Here is an 18,819-nt window from a genome sequence, read left to right as displayed (position 1 = left end):
GACAGGGTGACCTTGGAACGCATGGAAGGCGGAGCAAGAGAGGACATTACACCGATGAGAGGAGGGGAGAGGAGTATATTAGTGAGCTGTGGGAGAAAATAATGGTGGGAGGAAACGAGGAATTCTCTGAAAGGCAGAAATGGTCTGAGGGGAGTAGATGTGACAGGAGGCAAAAGGGAGTAACATAAGAGGGAGGGAGGGTGTGGAGGATCTCTTTCTGGGCCGGCCAAGGCGCTTTAACTGCGGCACTGAATCCACATGGCTAAGCTCAGACACACACACACACACACACACACAGGTCATAACCCTTTCTCTACCACACTAACATCATCTTCCTGGACGTAACACCCCCCCCGCCCCCCCACACACGCACACTTTGATTAACCTTCCCATCAGCCAGCCAACATTTGACTCACTCTATCCTCTCCTTTCTCTCCCTCCCTCCCTCCCTCTCTCTTTCTCTCTCTCTTTGCACCAGCCGGTGAGTGAGCACATTTCAGAGAGTGGCCCTGTCTCCGCCTCATCTTCACATCAGTCCCCATCCCAGCATCTTCTCTTTTACTGTTCTCACCATGACTCTTGTGTCCTCTTTTCTTCTTTGTTTCACCATCCCGTCTGTTTTGTCGTTCTGTGGTTTCCACGTCTTTTCTAATCGCTCAAGCTGTCCCATCTGACTGTTGGTGGGGAATGGGATAAAACAAAAAGGTGAGTCCAGTTTACGATTGACAGTCACGCATTTGGACTAAAAGTTTTGCAAGTGTTAGCTCTAAGTCGCAGACTTAAGCGCTAAGTTGTCATGAAATATTTGTTAAGCATGAGTGCAGAGATTTTATGTTGGGATTGTGCAGCCTAAAAATGAAGGACACTCATTTGAAAGTGTTTGTGATTTACTAAATACAGGCAGAATGTTTGCTATATGGACATGAAAATAAACAGTCAGATAAGAGCACTAATGTTTATTTTGTAAATTTTGTATTAATGTATTGACCATTTATTATTACAATAGCTATGAAGTTAATTTCAAATTTTTGAATTGTTATATTTTTAATGGAAATGACAGAAGACTGAGAAGTTGTGTGCAGAGATTAATTTAATCAATACCGGCATATATAAGTGTTCAAAATTTTGATTTGCTTAGATTGCTTTAAGGCAACACATTGGTTTAGTGGTTAGCAAATCTGCCTCACAGTCGATAGGAATTGATTCACGGCTCGGGCCCTGCTGTGTGGGGTTTGCATGTTCTCCCTGTGCTTGTGTGTGTGTGTGTGTGTTTTTTAGGTACTCCAATTTTCTCCCACATCCCCAAAACATGCATTATAGGGTGCATTTTCTGTTAACTGAAGACTGAATTGTGTGAATGTGAGTATGTGTCTATATTTGCTGTGCAATTGTCTGGCGATCAGTTTAGCTTGAGCAGGGACAGACAACAGCTTACCTGTGACCTTAACGAGGACAAGTGCTATCGAAAATGAACACATAGATAGACTGGTTTAGATGTACTGCAGACATGCAGTCATGCATTAGCATGACGCATCCTGTAGGATGGTGTATAAGCTTTCATTTCCTCAAAATTGTCTGTAAACATCAGGGATGTAAATATTTTCCAACAATGGCTTACCATTTTCATTAATATCTCAACACAACCTTTTACAATCTTTTTACACTTTACTGTATCAGTCACAAAATGATCACGGAACCTGGATACAAATCCGGCCTCGCCTGTGTGGAGTTTGCATGTTCTCCCCGTGCCTGCGTGGGTTTTCTCCGGGCACTCCGGTTTTCTCATACATCCCCAAAACATGCATGGTAGGTTAATTTAAAACTCTAAATTGCCCGTAGGTGTGAATGTGAGTGTGAAGGGTGGTCTATGTGTGCCCTACGATTGGCTGACGACCAGTTCAGGGTGAACCCCACCTCTTGGCCAGAGTCAACTGGGATAGACTCCTACCCTAGTGAGGATAAGCGGTGCAGAAAATGGATGGATGGGTGTAGATTTGAAGATGTTTTTTCCTTGCAATTCAAAATATTTTGTGATACAAACGCGTGCATGTGCATTTCATACATACTGTATGTATTACAGCCAAACTCATATGATTGACCGCAAACATGACAGTATATTGTATTTACCAATAGAGTATTTACCAATAGAGCTTATTCTTGTTTTGGTGATAAAGTCTTAAAAATATATATATATGTTGGACGGAGGAGGCTAAAGTTGGAGCACATTTGGCAGCAAAAGTTGTTGAAAACAAAAATATACGCCTGTGTGCAAAATTGCAACGTAATGCAGGTTTGTCCCAGCTGACCTCTGAATGCAGCTTGGCTATGCTAGGGTTTGCCTCTTGTGGTTCCTTCTTAGATGCACTGCAGCACAGGAGCTGCTTAAGTCCCAAAACATCTGTGTGATATGTATATTTTACAATAATGATTTTTGTCCTCATCCATCCAGGCAATGAGTGGATGAAAGTATGAGTCACAAAACCGACATCTTATACGTCACTCTGAGACAATATTAGGCAATAGACGCAAGACTAAATGGGGCACTTCGGAAGGAAGATACACACAGGTATACAGTACTATGATACCATAATGCAGCAGGGAGGGGATTTGTGAACACCATTATTTCACAACCACATAAAAACAGAAATACTTTTTATTTAAATATTTATTAATTTATTTGATATGTATGTATTTATTTCAATATTATCAAAAATTTGTTAATATGTATTAATTTCAATATTTAATTATTTCACTATTTATTTAGTTTCACGCTCACACTCACATCTAAGGACAATTTAGAGTCCTAGACTAGCTGGAGAAAAAAAACAACGCATCCATGGGAGAACATGCGGATTCAAAACCCCACACCTTAGAACTGTGAGACGGATGTGATAACCATTCATTGACCATGCCTATGGACACTTCCACCTGAGTAATATCTGTAAAGAACATCAATTTTATGGTTACATTCTGAAATTGCTGGAATAAAATCAACATTTGCATGCTAAGCTATTGAGAGAGAGCTGCAGAGTGTTGGTTTCCCAATACTTTGGTAAAAGTCTTTTCAAGTCGATGGGCTCGAGTCCGAGTGAGGTCACGAGTCGTTGCTTTTCAAGTCCAAGTCGAGTTGCAAGTCTTGTGACATTTTGTCAGGTCGAGTCTAAAGTCAACAAATTCATGACTTGAGTCCAAATCATGTGACTTAAATCCATACCTCTGCCTCCTGCTATTTTATGATCATATCATAACACCAAAATATTACAAGAACTCATTTTGATACAGCAGCACCTGTACATACCCATAAACAGTATGCATTGTTTTCTGGAGTAAACCAGCCCCAGAGCTACCAACTATAGAAATTCAGTTCCAGAACAATTTGTCCAAATTTGCCTGAATTTACATATTTTCAAAATTTTGTCAAGAACATTACAGCAGGACAGTTACTGCAGTATATTTTGTAATAGGATAACAATAATTCTGCATACTGTTCAATTGCACAACATAATAATTACTCTATAATAATAATAATAATGTGGGAGTAATAAGTATAATAGGTTCCAGCACGCCTGCGACTCTAGTGAGGATAAACGGTACAGAAAATGGATGGATGGATGGATGGATGTTAATAAATTATGGCTTCAACATCCATCCATCCATCCATTTCTGAGCTGCTCGTCCTCACAAGGGTCGCGGGAGTGCTGGAGTCTATCCCAGCTATCATAAGGCAGGAGGCGGGGTACACCCTGAACTGGTTGCCAACCAATCGCAGGGCACATACATCCGCACTCACATTCACACCTACGGGCAATTTAAGAGTCTTCAATTAACCTACCATGCATGTTTTTGGGATGTGGGAGGAAACCGGAGTGCCCGCAGAAAACCCACCCAGGCACGGGGAGAACATGCAAACTCCCCACAGGCGGGGCCGGGGATTGAGCCCCGGTCCTCAGAACTGGGAGGCAGACGCTGTTGTAGCCGGAAACAAAGTATATGAGTTTTTGACCTGTCATCGTCAAGAGATTAATTCGTTTTTAACAATTCTGTTTTCTACCTTGTTTAAAAAATAAAATAAAATAAATCATATCTCAAAAGTCAATGAAAACTCAGCACTCTACCTTGCAAACAAATAAAATAATATTGCTGATGGATTGAATTAGATGGTTTATGCATGGACAATAGTTTAGATTTCCAAGTTTGTGAATGTACTGTACTTATTACTTGTATAGATGTCTTCTCTTGCATACTATTTCTATTATATATTTCCTATACTCACAATTGCTACTGAAATTTCCCCATTGTGGGACAAATAAAGGTCATCTTATCTTGTATTAAAAATATTTATTGTAATAATAATAATACTTTTATAATGACCTAATTTTCAGATGATGTATCCAGTGACGTATTCATTCATTTCTGGTTCAAAATGTTTTTTTATTTTTGTTACCATTTAAAATTTTTTTGGTAACAAAAATAAGTGGTAACAGCATAAGTGTTTATTTCATCTAATGCATTTATGAAATTTTCGTCATGCTGCTGTCCATTGTTGGATTTATTTCCCCCCAATATCCGGAACGCGTTCTGTCATTTTCGTAACGAAATACAGATGCATAAATTTGGCAGATTTGCAGTCCCTATAGTGAAAACAAAAAATGGACTTGGACTTATTTTTTGGGGGACTGTTATTTGAAATAAAATGCGCATCATGGAAAACACATTCATAGAAGTTTAATTTTGTGAATACCTTTGAATACTAATAAGTGAACTCCTCTCTTTGCTTCTCTCTGTCCTAAAATGACATGTTTAAATCAAGTACTGTATGGTTTTATACTTTGATTATTTTAAAAACGTTTAATAAAACAATGCCAAAAATGCCCTAAAAATGCCCATGTAAGCAACGAATGGACATTCAGGTTACATTGTTTCACATAATAAAAAAGTCGAATATGATGAAATAATTTATTAAGATGTATTTTTTTTAACATTCAAGGTGCTTAAATTAAAGATACATGGAAAACATATACAATACAGTATATCTTCTTTTACCATACAATGACCATGCCAAGTTCTGATTACAAAATCTACACCTTCCGGTAAAGCACTTAACATTTTATATGCCCTCAAATACAGCATGATGTAAAATAATTGCCAATGTGCAAAACATTGACATGACCTCTGAGAAAGGATATAAAGACTTTTGCTTTGCTGCATTTGGAATGTAAATCTCTATAAAAGACAACTTCATTTGGATTTCTGCTTCTCTATCGCACTTTTGTAATGATATTAAGGACCGTAAATGAAATGTAAAACATCCAAGCAGCAATTTGTTCTTTTCAAAAAGTTCCTTGTACAACAAAATAAGTGCCATATAAATAAAAGGTGCCAATTGCTACACAGTGTAAAAGATTATGCATGCTGTGTTAAACTTTTATTTTGTTCTGACATGACAACTCAGGCAGTATACTACACTGTACATGCGTTTACATAATAAAGTGGTTATGGTGAAGAACAAAATAAAAGCCGGCGCATATTCAACTAATGTGATTAGATGCAACACAATCAATGATGTGTTTTGAGTTCTCTTTACTTTCTATCTTGCTATGATGATTTAATCAATAATCAAGATGTACCTAAAGCACTGCAGTCATTTCCTTAACTGCAGTCATTTCCTCAACTATAGGAGGACGGACGGGGTGGTATAACCAGCACGGGATTAGAGTACATTTGTATATGCCACCGAGGTAAAATCAGAGAACGTGCACCTGAACAAAATCATTTAATGCATTCATTACAAAGAGGCCTTTTGTGTACAACCTCCTTTGAAAACTAAAAATACTTTGACCCCAAGACATAGTGACTGTACCTGGAGAAAGATAAGGAACAAAAACTCTGCTATGGGTATTCTAAGAAACATTAGACATCATTTTGTAAAGTCCATGGTGGGTTTTGTCTTTATTACAAAAATAAATAAATAAAAACAAATAAAACTAGACACATTTAGATACATTTCACATTCCAGTCTATTAATATTAGAAGAATATGGTCACTCAGCAATACTGACTACATTCGATTCAAATACACTACTAGACTTGGGATACACATTTTAATCAATTCTTCAATCATTCAGGGGTTGGTCTAAACCACTCGGTTACCCCTGAATCAAAATGTTTCAATTTGGCCCAGTGCACAAAACAAGGTTGATAAAAGATTGATCAGATGAGTTTGCCGTGGAAGAACTTGACAGCCCTGACCTCTACCCCATCAAACACCTTTGGGATGAACTGGAACACAACAGTGATAGTCATTGAACACAAAGATTTTGTAGAAAGTTACGTTACGCAAAACTAAGTCGGCCAAATGCTTTTTTTCTTCCATGTCAGTGCAGAAGGCTGGTGTCCCAGTACTATTGTCCATAAAGCATATACTGTCGCGTTAGAAACAGATTTTTTATTTTTGTAGTCGTTTTAGATTCTATTGCTTCATTGTTGATTTCTGGTGGATACAAGTCAGGTCATACAATCCAGCCATAACCTGTTATACAAAATGACAAATTTGTTCCTTGACATTGATACTTGATATCTTGCACTAAAAATAGATGGATTACCATTTTTAACATACCGGTAGTTAAGATGTAGATGTAATGCCTGTCTGTAAAGCGACAAGTACACATCTGTCTCTTTCTTAAACACGTATACGCAAAAGCACACTCAAGTCCACAGAAACACACAATCATGCTGCAGAAGGAACAGATGCACTTGGTGGTTAATGATTCAGTCAGTGGCTCTTATGAACAGGGGGGAGGACACACCTCTTCTGAAAGAAAAGAGAAGAAGGACTTGAAACTTCTCTGGACCCAAAACAAGAATATACAAATACAGTGACAGTTTAACTGTATTTGGATTTTCCATGGTCAAACTGTGAAACCTCTTGAAATTCCCCTAATGTCAAGTATTGCCTGTACAGTTTTACCCTGGAAAATGTGTTAAGGGTTGAGTGTTGTCATCTAACTAATTGTGTTTAACCTTGGAGGTCTCCCTACTAATCTCAAAAAAGAAAAAGCCGCAAAAGAGATTTCAGACAGTAAGCACTAAGTAACATCTCTGTATATACTGTATATCAGGGGTCACTAAAATGGGTCCTGTTCTAAAAATAGCTTACTTGTGATTTCCTAGGACGGTTGGAGAAGTGATCATTCGAAAATATAAACACCTACAAACAATAGAAATTAAGTGCTGCATATCAATACTAATGTTTATTTCCTTGTTGATTCATGGTTAATTATTGTAGTAACTCTTTAACATGATCAGTTTCTTCATATAGATCAATATCACTATTTATTAATAATAACTTACGATTAAAGGTAATTTGAGCTAATTTATTATGTCAGAAGTCTGTATCAAACTGGAAGACCTTTGCATTAAATAGTACAGAAGAATAGCTCAGTTTCAAGAAAGTTGGTGACCCCTGCTGTATACAGTATATATAATGCACATCCTTATAAATGTGAAAAAAAATTGAAAACATCCACAATATGTGTGAATATTCCAAGTTTTCCGCTTTTTTCCTCATCATAGGTTTCATGCAGGTGTACATATGTTTTTGATGGCAAAGCATCTGCCATGCAAAAGGAGTTTACCAGGGAAGGTTCTGGGTTGACAGCTTTGCAGGCGCTTGTCGCGATGGCCCATTTATGGTTGTCTACAAATGTCAGAAAAGAGATGTACATTCAACAGGGGTTTGATCAAATGAGTGTGTGAAGCTTGGTTTCCAATAAACTCATTTTAAAACAGTAGGCCGTAATCGGTCAGCTTTTTGTCACTGATTAACAGATGCCACATGCCTTACTATCTTCAAGCACTGCTGATCACATTTTCTGATTTTGAATTTGTGATTTCTTACTTTGTTCCCTCCTCTGTGGCACCTTCGGCCTCTAATTTCCCTTCCTCCTCCATCTTCTCCTCTGAGGGCAGATCCTGTTTGAGATGATGACGAATAAATTTCACTACCACCATGGAAAGGATAAGGAGAGCAAGTGCTCCACCCACTGATGCACCAATCGCAACCGCAATTGTTGAGTCTCTCGGTGGGGGAACTGATGGAAGCAAAGTAAAGGGTTAAGTATATCCAATAGACGAGCGGGAGTGCAGTGCTGGCGAAAAGCTCTAAAAGGCTGATTAAACAGAGTGGAAAGAAAGTGCTGGTGTTAGCCTGCCGTGGAGAAAGATGCTGAAAGACTAAGTTCAACCTCTCGTTGACCATTAATAAACAAAAAGCTCACTCAATGAGCAGAAGGTCCACAGCATCAATCAGTTAGTGTTTACATGGTGGGAAAGAATATGGAAAACTAACTTATCGTACATGAAAAGGCCCAATTGAAATTGTACCAAATCCAATTTCTCATTGAAGACTCCTGGCTCAAAGGCTTGAACTTTAGGCTATTGGAACCACCAGTTGTGGAACCACCAAAAGTCATAGACACCTCTAAGGTTGTACAATTTGGAATTTCAACCAACATTCTCAAACAAGATATAATTCGGGTACAATTTGGAATTTCAACCAACATTCTCACACAAAATATAAGTCGGCCCTTTGGAATTTCAACCAACATTCTCACACAAGATATAAGTCGGCCCTTTGTCACGTATGGTGTCCTAATACCGCACAAGCCCTCAGTTGGACTCCTATTTGGTTTTGTGATATATTGTGATATACTGTACATATTTCAAAAGAATGTGCAAGGGACCAACTAACTACTCTATTATCTGAGCTCTAGTGACTGCATTTTTTAGGATTTTGATGTGTATATATATATGTTTATCCAGGAGTTAGGGTTAGTATCTTACGTTCAGTAAAAACCTTGAGCTTTATGTCTCCATGTCCATGTATGCGATCTGGAGGATTTATCACATAACAGTTGTAAATCCCCTCATCTTCCTCCTGTACATCTAATAGGGTGATTGACATGTCATTCTTTTCCAGGTTTCCCGCAAACAGCACCCTATCTCCAAACCGCTCTGGAAGCAAAGCCACCATTCCTTTTTTCCTGTCGTACGCCAAAAACTGTGGAGATAAGATAGAAATCATAGTTGGTAACTGCAGTTTTAAAAGTTAACTCTTTATATTTGGCTATCTTTCTTACCATTTGTTCTGTATCGTTGACTGATTCATGGTAGGTCCAGTTCATGACAAACTTGTTTGTGTCTATCTTATAGCAGGAGGTGAAAGTGCATGGGATTTTGATATCGGATCCATTCATTACATTGATTTTACTGGGCACAATAACATCCATGCTTGCACAACCTGAAAGATAAAACATTTTATTAATGTGTGGCACAGTAGTATGGGCCTTTAAAACCAAGTAGTACCATTTAATCCAGGTAAGTGCAATTTTATTATTATTATTATTATTATTATTTTTGGCATTTCCATAGTCAAAAGTTGTGGAAGGAATCAACGTAACTGTGATATCCATACCACTTTACTTTTTGGCACCCTTCCACAGAGTACCAATTGCACTGGTACGGTATTACAGACTAAGCTTGATACCCCGCTGTGTGTGACGATTGGTTAGTTGAATTTTCATGGAATAATAATAGCAGCAAATTGTCATAAACAGCACTAGGAAGAAAAACGAAAACATAATGCTCAATGTCACTTGATTTACGTAGTCCGGGGGAGAAACCCAAGCCCGATCTGGTTTTACCATTACAAATAATAGCATTGTCAGCTGAACTAAACTATCACTTAGTACAGCGCTGAATTGTTGGTTACATGTTGTATGTGCAAAACTCTCAAATTATTTGAATGAGTTCATACCACTATTTTTCCAACAACACAAAACAGATATTTTGGGATAAGTAAAACAAACATGTTTACCCTTTAGAACGTGCCAGGAAATTAACTAAAGCTAGCATCATAAATTGCATTGCGAGCAGTTCCGGGCTGATAAGAATACTGGCTGTTAAAAATGACTGGACCTAGCCGTCCTTTGGAAATGTAACGGCATGGTTTTGATGTCAGAAAAGCAGACAAAAAGGCATGCAACTTTAACAAATGGCACCCTTCACAGATATGAGATCCAAACAAATGGACACCATCTTTTCATTTAAAGAACAAGCAGCATTACTGAAGGCTTTTTTATTTATTTATTATTATTATTTTTAAATTCACACCAGTGCTATAACATTTTTTACTTCGGCAGTCAGCAGCTACTTACCAAACAAGCAAAGAGTGGAGCCCATTCCAACTGACATACTGTTGACAAACAACTGAGAAACAAACATTCACACTCAAATTCACACCTATGGACAATTAGGTCTTGAATTAAACTTAGATTCCTGTTTTTGCAGGAAGAAAACCGAGGCAAGCAGAGGGAGAACTCAACACAGGAGGTCCTGAGCCAATATTCAAACCCAAAACCTCGACTGGGAGGCAGAAGTACTAATCACCAGTATTCCAATGTAATGCCGGCAACTCACAACTACTCTGTAACACGTTTCTATTGATCATCAGGGCCCAAAATTTATGTGATTTGCAGTAGTCACATATAGCCTATCATTTTAGATTTATTTATTTTTTTAAATATTGTTATGCCTTGTATAATGGATTTGGCTTCATTTCTTACAACCAGAATGCCCTTTAATTTTAGAGCAATTCATAGAAGTTTGTTCATCAATCTAGCTAAACCTTAAAACTAAAAAAAAAAAAGAATTGAATTTATTTTTCATTTACTAAATAAACCCCCCAAAAATGGCCATTCAAGACAAAACCTTAGTTGCAAGGGCAAAGCTGCTTGAAGATATATTTTTTAGTTTTTCCATTGTGTTCTCAAAAATAGTTAAATTCAACAATATTCAACATTTAAGTTACACTATGTCACATGTGTAGTTTGAACTGTGTAGTTTGAACTATGATTGGACAGTACTTCTATATGAATAACTATTAGTTTGGTAAGCATGATTTTGCACTCCCAGCCAGAATGTGTGTGTGTGTGTGGGTGTGTGTGCTGCAGCGAGGCAGTGGTGCAGGAGTAGTGGGAAGCGAGCCAGAAGAAACACCCGACTGCAGTAGAGAATGGTGCATAGTCCCATCACACACAGACTCACACACAGACTCACACACAGACTCACACACACACACACACACACACACACACACACACACACACACACACACACACACTCTTCAAATCTCAACTGTCCTATATACTTTATATAATTTACACACAAACTCACAAATGCACAATATCCCCCACAGTGAGGTGTTTTTTGATGCTGCACAAAATCTGTGTCCCCCTACACACACAATTGAACACATGCACTAACACTCCCAGAAACTGTGTGCATTGTCAGCAGTGAGCTAAGCATGCAAGCTGTGCTATGTTATGAGGGGCCGTTAGAGACATTCAGGATTAGGTCTCACACTTACTATTCAAATGCTTTCACACACACACAAACTACTGAAAGGCTCTGATAAGGACTACTCAAACACTCTCATACACACGAGTCTCGCTTTCATTAACACTACTCAAATGCTCTCATACAGACGAGTCGGGCTCTCATTAACACTACTCAAATGCTCTCATATGCACGAGTCTTGCTCTCATTAACACTACTCAAATGCTCTCATACGCACGAGTCTTGCTCTCATTAACACTACTCAAATGCTCTCATACATAATGAATATCAAAACTGATCTTTGGCATTATCACTACTCAAATGCTATTGTAGTATATTTTAATAGTACCACAGAGTTCCTTTGCAAGAGATCTGTATTCAAGCCAACCATCTTTTCTTTGTCAACCATTTGTATGTTTATTAGGGTTAACATGTCTTGGGTTCACAACAGGCGTCCCGGTCTGCAAAGAGGATTGTTTTGCATCTTACAAGATGAGGGAACCGGGTGTGAGCGTAGCTAGAAGGTGAGGCGCCAGCGTGATTCCAAATATGGTCATGAGGAACGGCCATCTGCCGGGTGCACCCAGGGATGGGCTAATTCCACGCCCAGAGAATTAAACCTTGATAAACTGAGATCCAGGGGTTTTTCGGGGGCTTTTTCGTTGTTCTGGCAATGTAAGCAGCTGTTATGACAATAAGGCTTGTTCAATAAATCGAATTAGCCCAAACGCCCAAGTGTCTCGAACTCTTCATTCATCCCATGTCCGACGGACGTCGGAGTTCTCCCGGATGACCTCCAACTCGGAACCACAGCCGAAAAAATCCACCTCACTATCATTAACACTACTCAAAGGCTCTCATTGACACTACTCAAATGCTCTCATACACATGAGTCTTGCTCTCATTTACATTATTCAAATGCTCTCATACAAACGAGTCTTGCTCTCATTACCACTACTCAAATGCTCTCATACACATGAGTCTTGCTCTCTCTCTACTCAAATGAGTTCACGCGAGCACGTCAATCATTCTCGCACACATCACTGGCATTGACGAGTTCATGTCAATCAATGTTTATCTATAGTTATAAATCTATAACTATTTGTCAAAATGTATCTATCTGTCTGTCTAAAAATAAATCTCCCAAGATTCAAGATTTTTTTTTTCTACAAGCGTCTATGCGAACATTTGAGATGGAAATGTGAAAGGATTTGAGTATATTTTATGAATAGATTTGACATGTTCATGCGAGTGTATTTGACCTGTATGTGTGCATACATTTGACCAACAGCCATAAAGTACAATAGTAAGCCTAACTTAAGCTGTAGTGTTAGATAGCATTATACTGTATACTCCATACATATATTGAGTAGTGGTCAATTAGAGCGTTTGAATAGTGTTAATGAGAGGAAGACTCATGGTATGAGAGCATTTGAGTCGTGTTAATGAGAGCAAGACTCGTGCGTATGAGAGCATTTGAGTAGTGTCAATGAGAGCATTTGAGTCGTGTTAATGATAACATTTTGAGTAGTGATAATGAGAGCAAGACTCATGTGTATGGGAGCATTTGAGTAGTGCCAATGAGAGCAAGACTCATGCGTATGAGAGCATTTTAGTAGTGTCAATGAGAGCATTTGATAGTGTCAATTAGAGTGTTTGAGTAGTGTTGGGTAGTGTTAATGAGAGCAAGACTCGTGCGAATGAGAGTGAGTAGTCCTTATGAGAGCATTTCAGTAGTTTGTGTGTGTGTGAAAGCATTCGAATAGTAAGTGTGAGAGCTAATCCTGAATAACGTCCCTAACGGCCCCCTCATACTATGTCAATGTTACACTCACGTACTGGACCGGCAGTATCTGCTTACACAGCCAGACTCAACATCGTCAGGCACGCACTGCAGTCCACACACACTTTTTTCACATCATTGTTGATACTATAATATCCACATATGTATATATACATATTTAAATATGTGTGTATATATATATAAATTAAAATGAAAAATAAAAATCCCTGTTCAAATGCCGGGATTTTGTGACCTAGATGACTCATTTCAAAGTTATTTTTTTAAATGTATTTGTTGGCGCTTTCAAGCAAATGCTTGAAGGTTTTGTGTTAACACTGACTAGTATTTGGAACTGTTCATAATTCCCTGCAGGCCCCATTCCAGCTGAAAAAGAACAACAATAAAGGCATTATGCTGCCACCGCCATGCTTCACTGTGTTCTTTTGGTATTGAGCAGTGTTGTTGCCAAACATACCGTATGGAATTATGGCCAGTTCAACCTTGGCTTCATCAGACTATGACACATTTTCCCATGCACGTATTCAGATTTCCAGTGATTTCCCCCCCACCTTTGTATGGTAAGGCTTATATCCTGCAACCCTACAACATAGTCCAGATATATGAAGACAGAACATTGTTGTCACCTGTACTACGCAGCCATTACTTGCCAGAAATTCCTGCAGCTCCTTCAGTGTTGCTGTCGGCCTTTTGGCAACCTCCTTAACCAGTTTTCTTCTTGTCTTTTCATCAGTTTTGGAGGAATGTCCAATGCTTTGTAATGTCACTGTAATATTTATAAATATTTTCCCCACTTGTCATTATGACTGATTCATTGTGTTCCATGGTATATTTAAGGCCTTGGAAATACTTTTGTACCTTTTGACTTTTCCCTTTAACTTTTGAGATCCTTCTGATGCTGTGAAAGCTCTCAGGGGACTATGGCTTATGCTGTAAGACGTGTCAAACTGGTGGCCCGGGGGCCAGATCCCTCATTTATTGTGGCCCGTGAAAGCAAATCAAAATTGCTAATTGTGTTCTGGTGTAATAACATTGAGATATTTGCAGGCATATTTTTGTTACCAATCCTTTCAAAACATGTAACAGTGGAAAAAAACATGTTTTTGTAGGCTTCTGATTTCAAAACTGGTTATTCATCAATGTGTTGTGTGTACTGTATGTAAATATAGGTGTTAATCTTTTGTTTATTTGGGTTCACAGTCGTAGCGGCCCTTCAAGGGAAGTCATAATAACTATGATGTGGCCCCTGACAAAAATGAGTTTTGACACCCCTGCTGTAAGATGTGAGTACAAAAAGGTCAGGAAAAGCCTACTTGAACAACCGTGGTTTATTGGGGCTTAATCAGAGGCACCTTAAATGGTAGCAGGTGACTGCTGACTCACAGGCGTTTGAATGCAATAATTCTGGTTAATTCTGGACAAAGCCTCATCTTATAAGAAGGTGTGCACACTTGTGCAACCACATTAGCTCAGTTCACTTTTATTTCCGTTATTCTCTTGAAGAGGTAATTTCTTTCCAATTGAGTTGTGTAGTTTATAAGTCACATTCATGGTGGAAAAGGTTCTGAAATGATTGATCTTGGTCCCAATTTATTTATTTATTTTTTAATATCATAACAAAACTGTCATTTGAACAGGGGAGTCTATAGACTTTTTATATCCACTGTACATTGGCCTTTAATGACTCAGTAGTCCTGTGTGAGAAAGAAGAAGTGGAATGCTGCAGTGAAGCAGCCTCATGCATAACTCAGACCCTTTGCCCCTCCCATCTTTGTCCATTTTACTTGCCTCCCCTCCCCTTCTCACTTCATTGAAACTCCTGATACACAAAATGTCAATCTCACATTTTCTCTCCATCCCAATTATCACGACATGTGTTTGCGTCTTCTTTTTCTTCTTCTTCAGTGTGTGCAACTCATGGAAGGTCAATGCAGGAAAAGTGAAGGTGAACGAACGTACAAAAATGTGAATTCTTCGTCCCACCATTCATAATTCGATGTTCTTTTATGTGTCCAAAAGTGTAACTATGAGCCTAACCTTCGCAGACAAACTAATAGGTTGCACGACAAGGGGGCGCTTCAAGGTCATTCATTCATTCATCTTTCGTTCCGCTTATCCTCACCAGGGCGTCCTGGAGCCTATCCCAGCTATCTCCGGGCGAGAGGTGGGGTACACCCTGAACTGGTCGCCAGCCAATCGCAGGCGCTTCAAAGTTATATTTGGAAAAGTATGTCATGTTTAAGACTACAGCTGAATGGCACATGACCAGAGAGAGCTAATCACAAGCGTCGGCTTTAGGAGGAGGAAGTGATGAAATAAAAAAAAAAAACAACAACAAGCTTTTGTGGCTATTTTTCAAATGTAACTAAAGTTGTAAGCATGGGAATTTCCAGAAGCAACTGTAATTAAATGATACATTTTCTCCGACGAATGTAATGGATTACAATGATGTTATGCAAACTCTCATGGTCTTAAACTGTGCGAATTACGTCAATTTCAAGCCAAATTTTGAGTTGGCAGACCCACTTTTGAATCAGGGACGATTTAAAGTGGCGTCATCTGTCTTGGAGTGTGAAGGGAGAATGAGGCACCTGGTTGTAAGACTGGGTGAATTTCTGGCATTTCAAAAATATGGTTGGCTGCGACAGGGATCATGAACAGCTGAAGCAGAGTTACGACTAGGTCCTTAACCCTTTGCTTTTGCAAGGTGGATGAACACCATGCTAAAATCACATTATGAAGAGTGGGTGTGTGTATACACTACTACAGGTATGTGTCTCTTTCTTTTGAGTTTTTAGTATCGGTCAGAGATAACGAAGGAATTTGCAAGTTCACAGATAGGCTAAAACGTCTTCTTCGATGGACTACACGTGCTGATAATTGAGCATTTTCTCTCCCTTGCCATCCAAATCAGCAACGGCCCTTTTGTCGGATGTCACAGAAAGATTAACCTGAGTGATAATTCTGTGGCGTGGGATATGCTTGGTGAGATTCTTCCTCCCGGATCTGCTCGAAAAACAGTCTAGGTCGAAAGCCGCAAATGAGAAACCGGTTCAGTGTTTCCACTCCCAAAATTCTTACATGTGTGGTCAACACAGAGTTTGGGTGAGATTCGGAATCTGTGATTGTGACGTGAAGCGGAACGCTAACCAATTAGGAAGCGACCTGAAGCTTTCACTACTGCTGGACAGAGGACTAACTAGTAACTTCCTCTTCTTCTACTAGTACTCCTCTTGTTCTTTGTATTTCTGGATGTCCTGTGGTACATGACAGGCAGTCGCACTAGGGGTTGAACGACTTCAGATTATGATAATCTCGTCAATTTAAGTAATCGATCGAGATTGATATTTTAATATCAATGTTTTAATGGCTAACGTGCTAGCGTACTATCCATTTCAGCATGAAATGAGTATGTTTGTGCCATTTATCTCAGAAACAGAAAAGTCAGATAAGGCATTCCTTCAAGAGTCATGTAAACTATGTTAAAATTTCTACCACATATATTTTCGAATCAACTGTCTTAAATGTAAATGCACGGTCTGTTGCTGCCCTCTAGTGACACTAATCGGTAACTGAAGTTCTACTACATTTTTTTTTTTTTTAAAAAGCAGCACATACAAATGGATGTGCTGCTTTTTTTTAAATTTTTTTTTAAATTTTTTTTTATTTTTTTTGTTGAGCTGCCACAAAGAGGGGGTGGGGGGGGACTGAAATATTTGCTGAGCTGAGGAAACAAAGCTGTTGATATATTACACAAGATTTCCCACAGAATCACTACCGAAAAGGGTGTGGCACTCCACTTTTTGAAAAAATAAATAAATAAAAATATCAGTATGGCTCCATAATCCCCCCCCTTCTCACTTTGGGGTTTTCAAATACGATCATGTTTTGTGGTTTGGAGGGAAATGGAGCAGTTGGGAGATGACAAACAGAAAAATGTAATGCAGGATTTGGCTTATTTGCACATCATATGATCATACACCATGTAAGATGTATTTGAATAGAGGTTTTTAGGTACATATTCTCAAGAATTCAATATACCACTACATCAACTTTTAAAAATGTCTTGTTAAAATTTATATTGTGGCTGTATTCATTCATAAGATGTCACAGTATAATCAGGGAAAGCGATTATGTGGCATTGATGGTAATTAGGCTCATCTTTTAGACTATAAGGCATGGAGTGATGAGGTGGCTTGGTAGGTATAAATATATATAACTCAGGCCTCACAGAAACCTGTGGACGCCATTCTTAGGTTTATGTGGCACATCTTAAATGATAACGGCGGGGGGGGGGGGGGGGTATTAAGCCTTCAAAATAAGGAACAAAATGGCGAAGGCAGCCATGAAACTGTTTTGAAAAGGATGTTACGGATCTATTGCCGGAGCGACGTCATTTTTTCTTGCAATACATGCAAACTTCAGAAAAAAAATAAAAATAAAAATCTTAGGCCAAGATGCGCTGTAATGTGCTTTTGGGTGAAGCCCTCCTTGTCGATGCAGGGCGGTGCGCTTCTTACCGGAGAACGAGAGCATCACCGTGAGCAAGAGCAGAAGCAGCCGAACATCAGACCTCCTCTCCGCCAGCGCGCTCACGCACATGGCCGCTGCGTCGGGAAGCAACGTTTGCACACCTTTAAGACAAAAGAGGACGGCTACAAAAAAGAGCAAAAATGTAATTTCGGGTGAATACAAAGGCTTAAAAATACAGCATATGTTTAGAGGCAGGACATGGCTGGCAGTGTCTGTAGCCTTTATGACGGTCGCTTGGTCTCATGGTTGCCTGATTGTTTGCAGCAGAGGCGGGAGGGCGGCGCACGTACATTGGAAATAAGTAATAATAAAAAAAAGATGTAACAAGCCGCATAGCTTTATACATATATTTTAAAATAGAAAATATAATAATATCAAGCAGAAAAACAATAGAGCGGTATGTAATATAGGCTATATGTGTGAAATACTGGAAGATGGGATGTATGTGTGATGATTATTAAAGAAAAACAAAATCTAGTTCATATTGATAGTGCCTGAATGGATGGAAACATGGTAAGGGCACAATGCTGCTGGTGCTTGTTTTGTCATAAATGAAGTAGCCATGCATAGCAAACAAATAATTAACCCATTCACTCCTTCAGGATAAAGACAAAGCTGCAGTAATATTAAGAAATGTACAGAGGCATACATAACTCTCACAGTTATTACACAGTTAATATACATAAACATAAGTGAGCAAGTCAATTCCTTTTAAATAATACTTTGCACATAAAGGACTCACAAAGTGCTTCTCATAATTCATAAAAAGTAACACATCATGAGACAGGTGCACACCGGCGAGGCCGGATTTGAACCCGGGTCATCAGAACCGTGATGCAGATGTGCTCACCAGTAGGCTCATACACAAATCAATCATATCAAAATCGAAACAAATAATATGAATGAAACCTGTCGAGTCACCCTGGAATTTCTGCCTCCACGCATGTTTTTAACCATCCAGTAAAAGGGGGTCACAGCAGACTGCAGTAATGAGGCCATGCCAATAAAGTATGAAGCCACACATACTGGAGGAACAAGAGAGGGACAATGCGCAAAATGCTATATAGTCACTACATACTACTGTTATAATAA

General features: G+C 38.9%; 1 protein-coding gene and 1 long non-coding RNA gene across 5 annotated transcripts; one reads left to right on the top strand and one right to left on the bottom strand.

The window, feature by feature from the left end:
• The first annotated feature begins 514 nt into the window (after nt 1–514).
• On the top strand, nt 515–9,042 carry LOC133404955 (uncharacterized). The gene is made up of 2 exons (XR_009768898.1): nt 515–705; nt 7,968–9,042. It is a non-coding gene; the product is annotated as an uncharacterized LOC133404955 (long non-coding RNA).
• scn2b (sodium channel, voltage-gated, type II, beta) lies at nt 5,931–17,961 on the bottom strand. 4 transcript variants are annotated; one of them, XM_061681497.1, is made up of 6 exons: nt 17,715–17,961; nt 9,137–9,297; nt 8,841–9,057; nt 7,897–8,089; nt 7,634–7,695; nt 5,931–6,810 (listed from the first exon to the last, which is right to left on the bottom strand). In XM_061681497.1, the coding sequence occupies exons 1-5, from the start codon at nt 17,794–17,796 to the stop codon at nt 7,686–7,688; spliced, it is 663 nt and encodes a 220-aa protein (XP_061537481.1). In that variant the 5' UTR covers nt 17,797–17,961; the 3' UTR covers nt 5,931–6,810; nt 7,634–7,685. The 4 variants fall into 4 exon arrangements, with proteins under 4 accessions (XP_061537481.1, XP_061537480.1, XP_061537482.1 ...); XM_061681496.1 differs by having other exon boundaries at nt 5,931–6,807; XM_061681498.1 differs by having other exon boundaries at nt 7,897–7,970.
• Nucleotides 17,962–18,819: the final 858 nt, after the last annotated feature.

Source organism: Phycodurus eques, chromosome 7 (assembly GCF_024500275.1).
Source record: "Phycodurus eques isolate BA_2022a chromosome 7, UOR_Pequ_1.1, whole genome shotgun sequence".
NCBI lineage: Eukaryota > Metazoa > Chordata > Actinopteri > Syngnathiformes > Syngnathidae > Phycodurus > Phycodurus eques.
The sequence above is the reverse complement of the archived record's forward strand: the minus strand, read 5'-3'. Positions and strand labels throughout refer to the sequence as shown.

Excerpts from the sequence above, each read along its gene's own strand:
- scn2b (XM_061681497.1), bottom strand. The coding sequence starts at position 17,796 with ATGTGCGTGAGCGCGCTGGCGGAGAGGAGGTCTGATGTTCGGCTGCTT. Across the intron at positions 9,298-17,714 it reads GGTGATGCTCTCGTTCTCCG|GTTGTGCAAGCATGGATGTT; the intron begins GTAAGAAGCGCA and ends TTTATCTTTCAG. Across the intron at positions 8,090-8,840 it reads GCTCAAGGTTTTTACTGAAC|TTCCCCCACCGAGAGACTCA; the intron begins GTAAGATACTAA and ends TGCTTCCATCAG.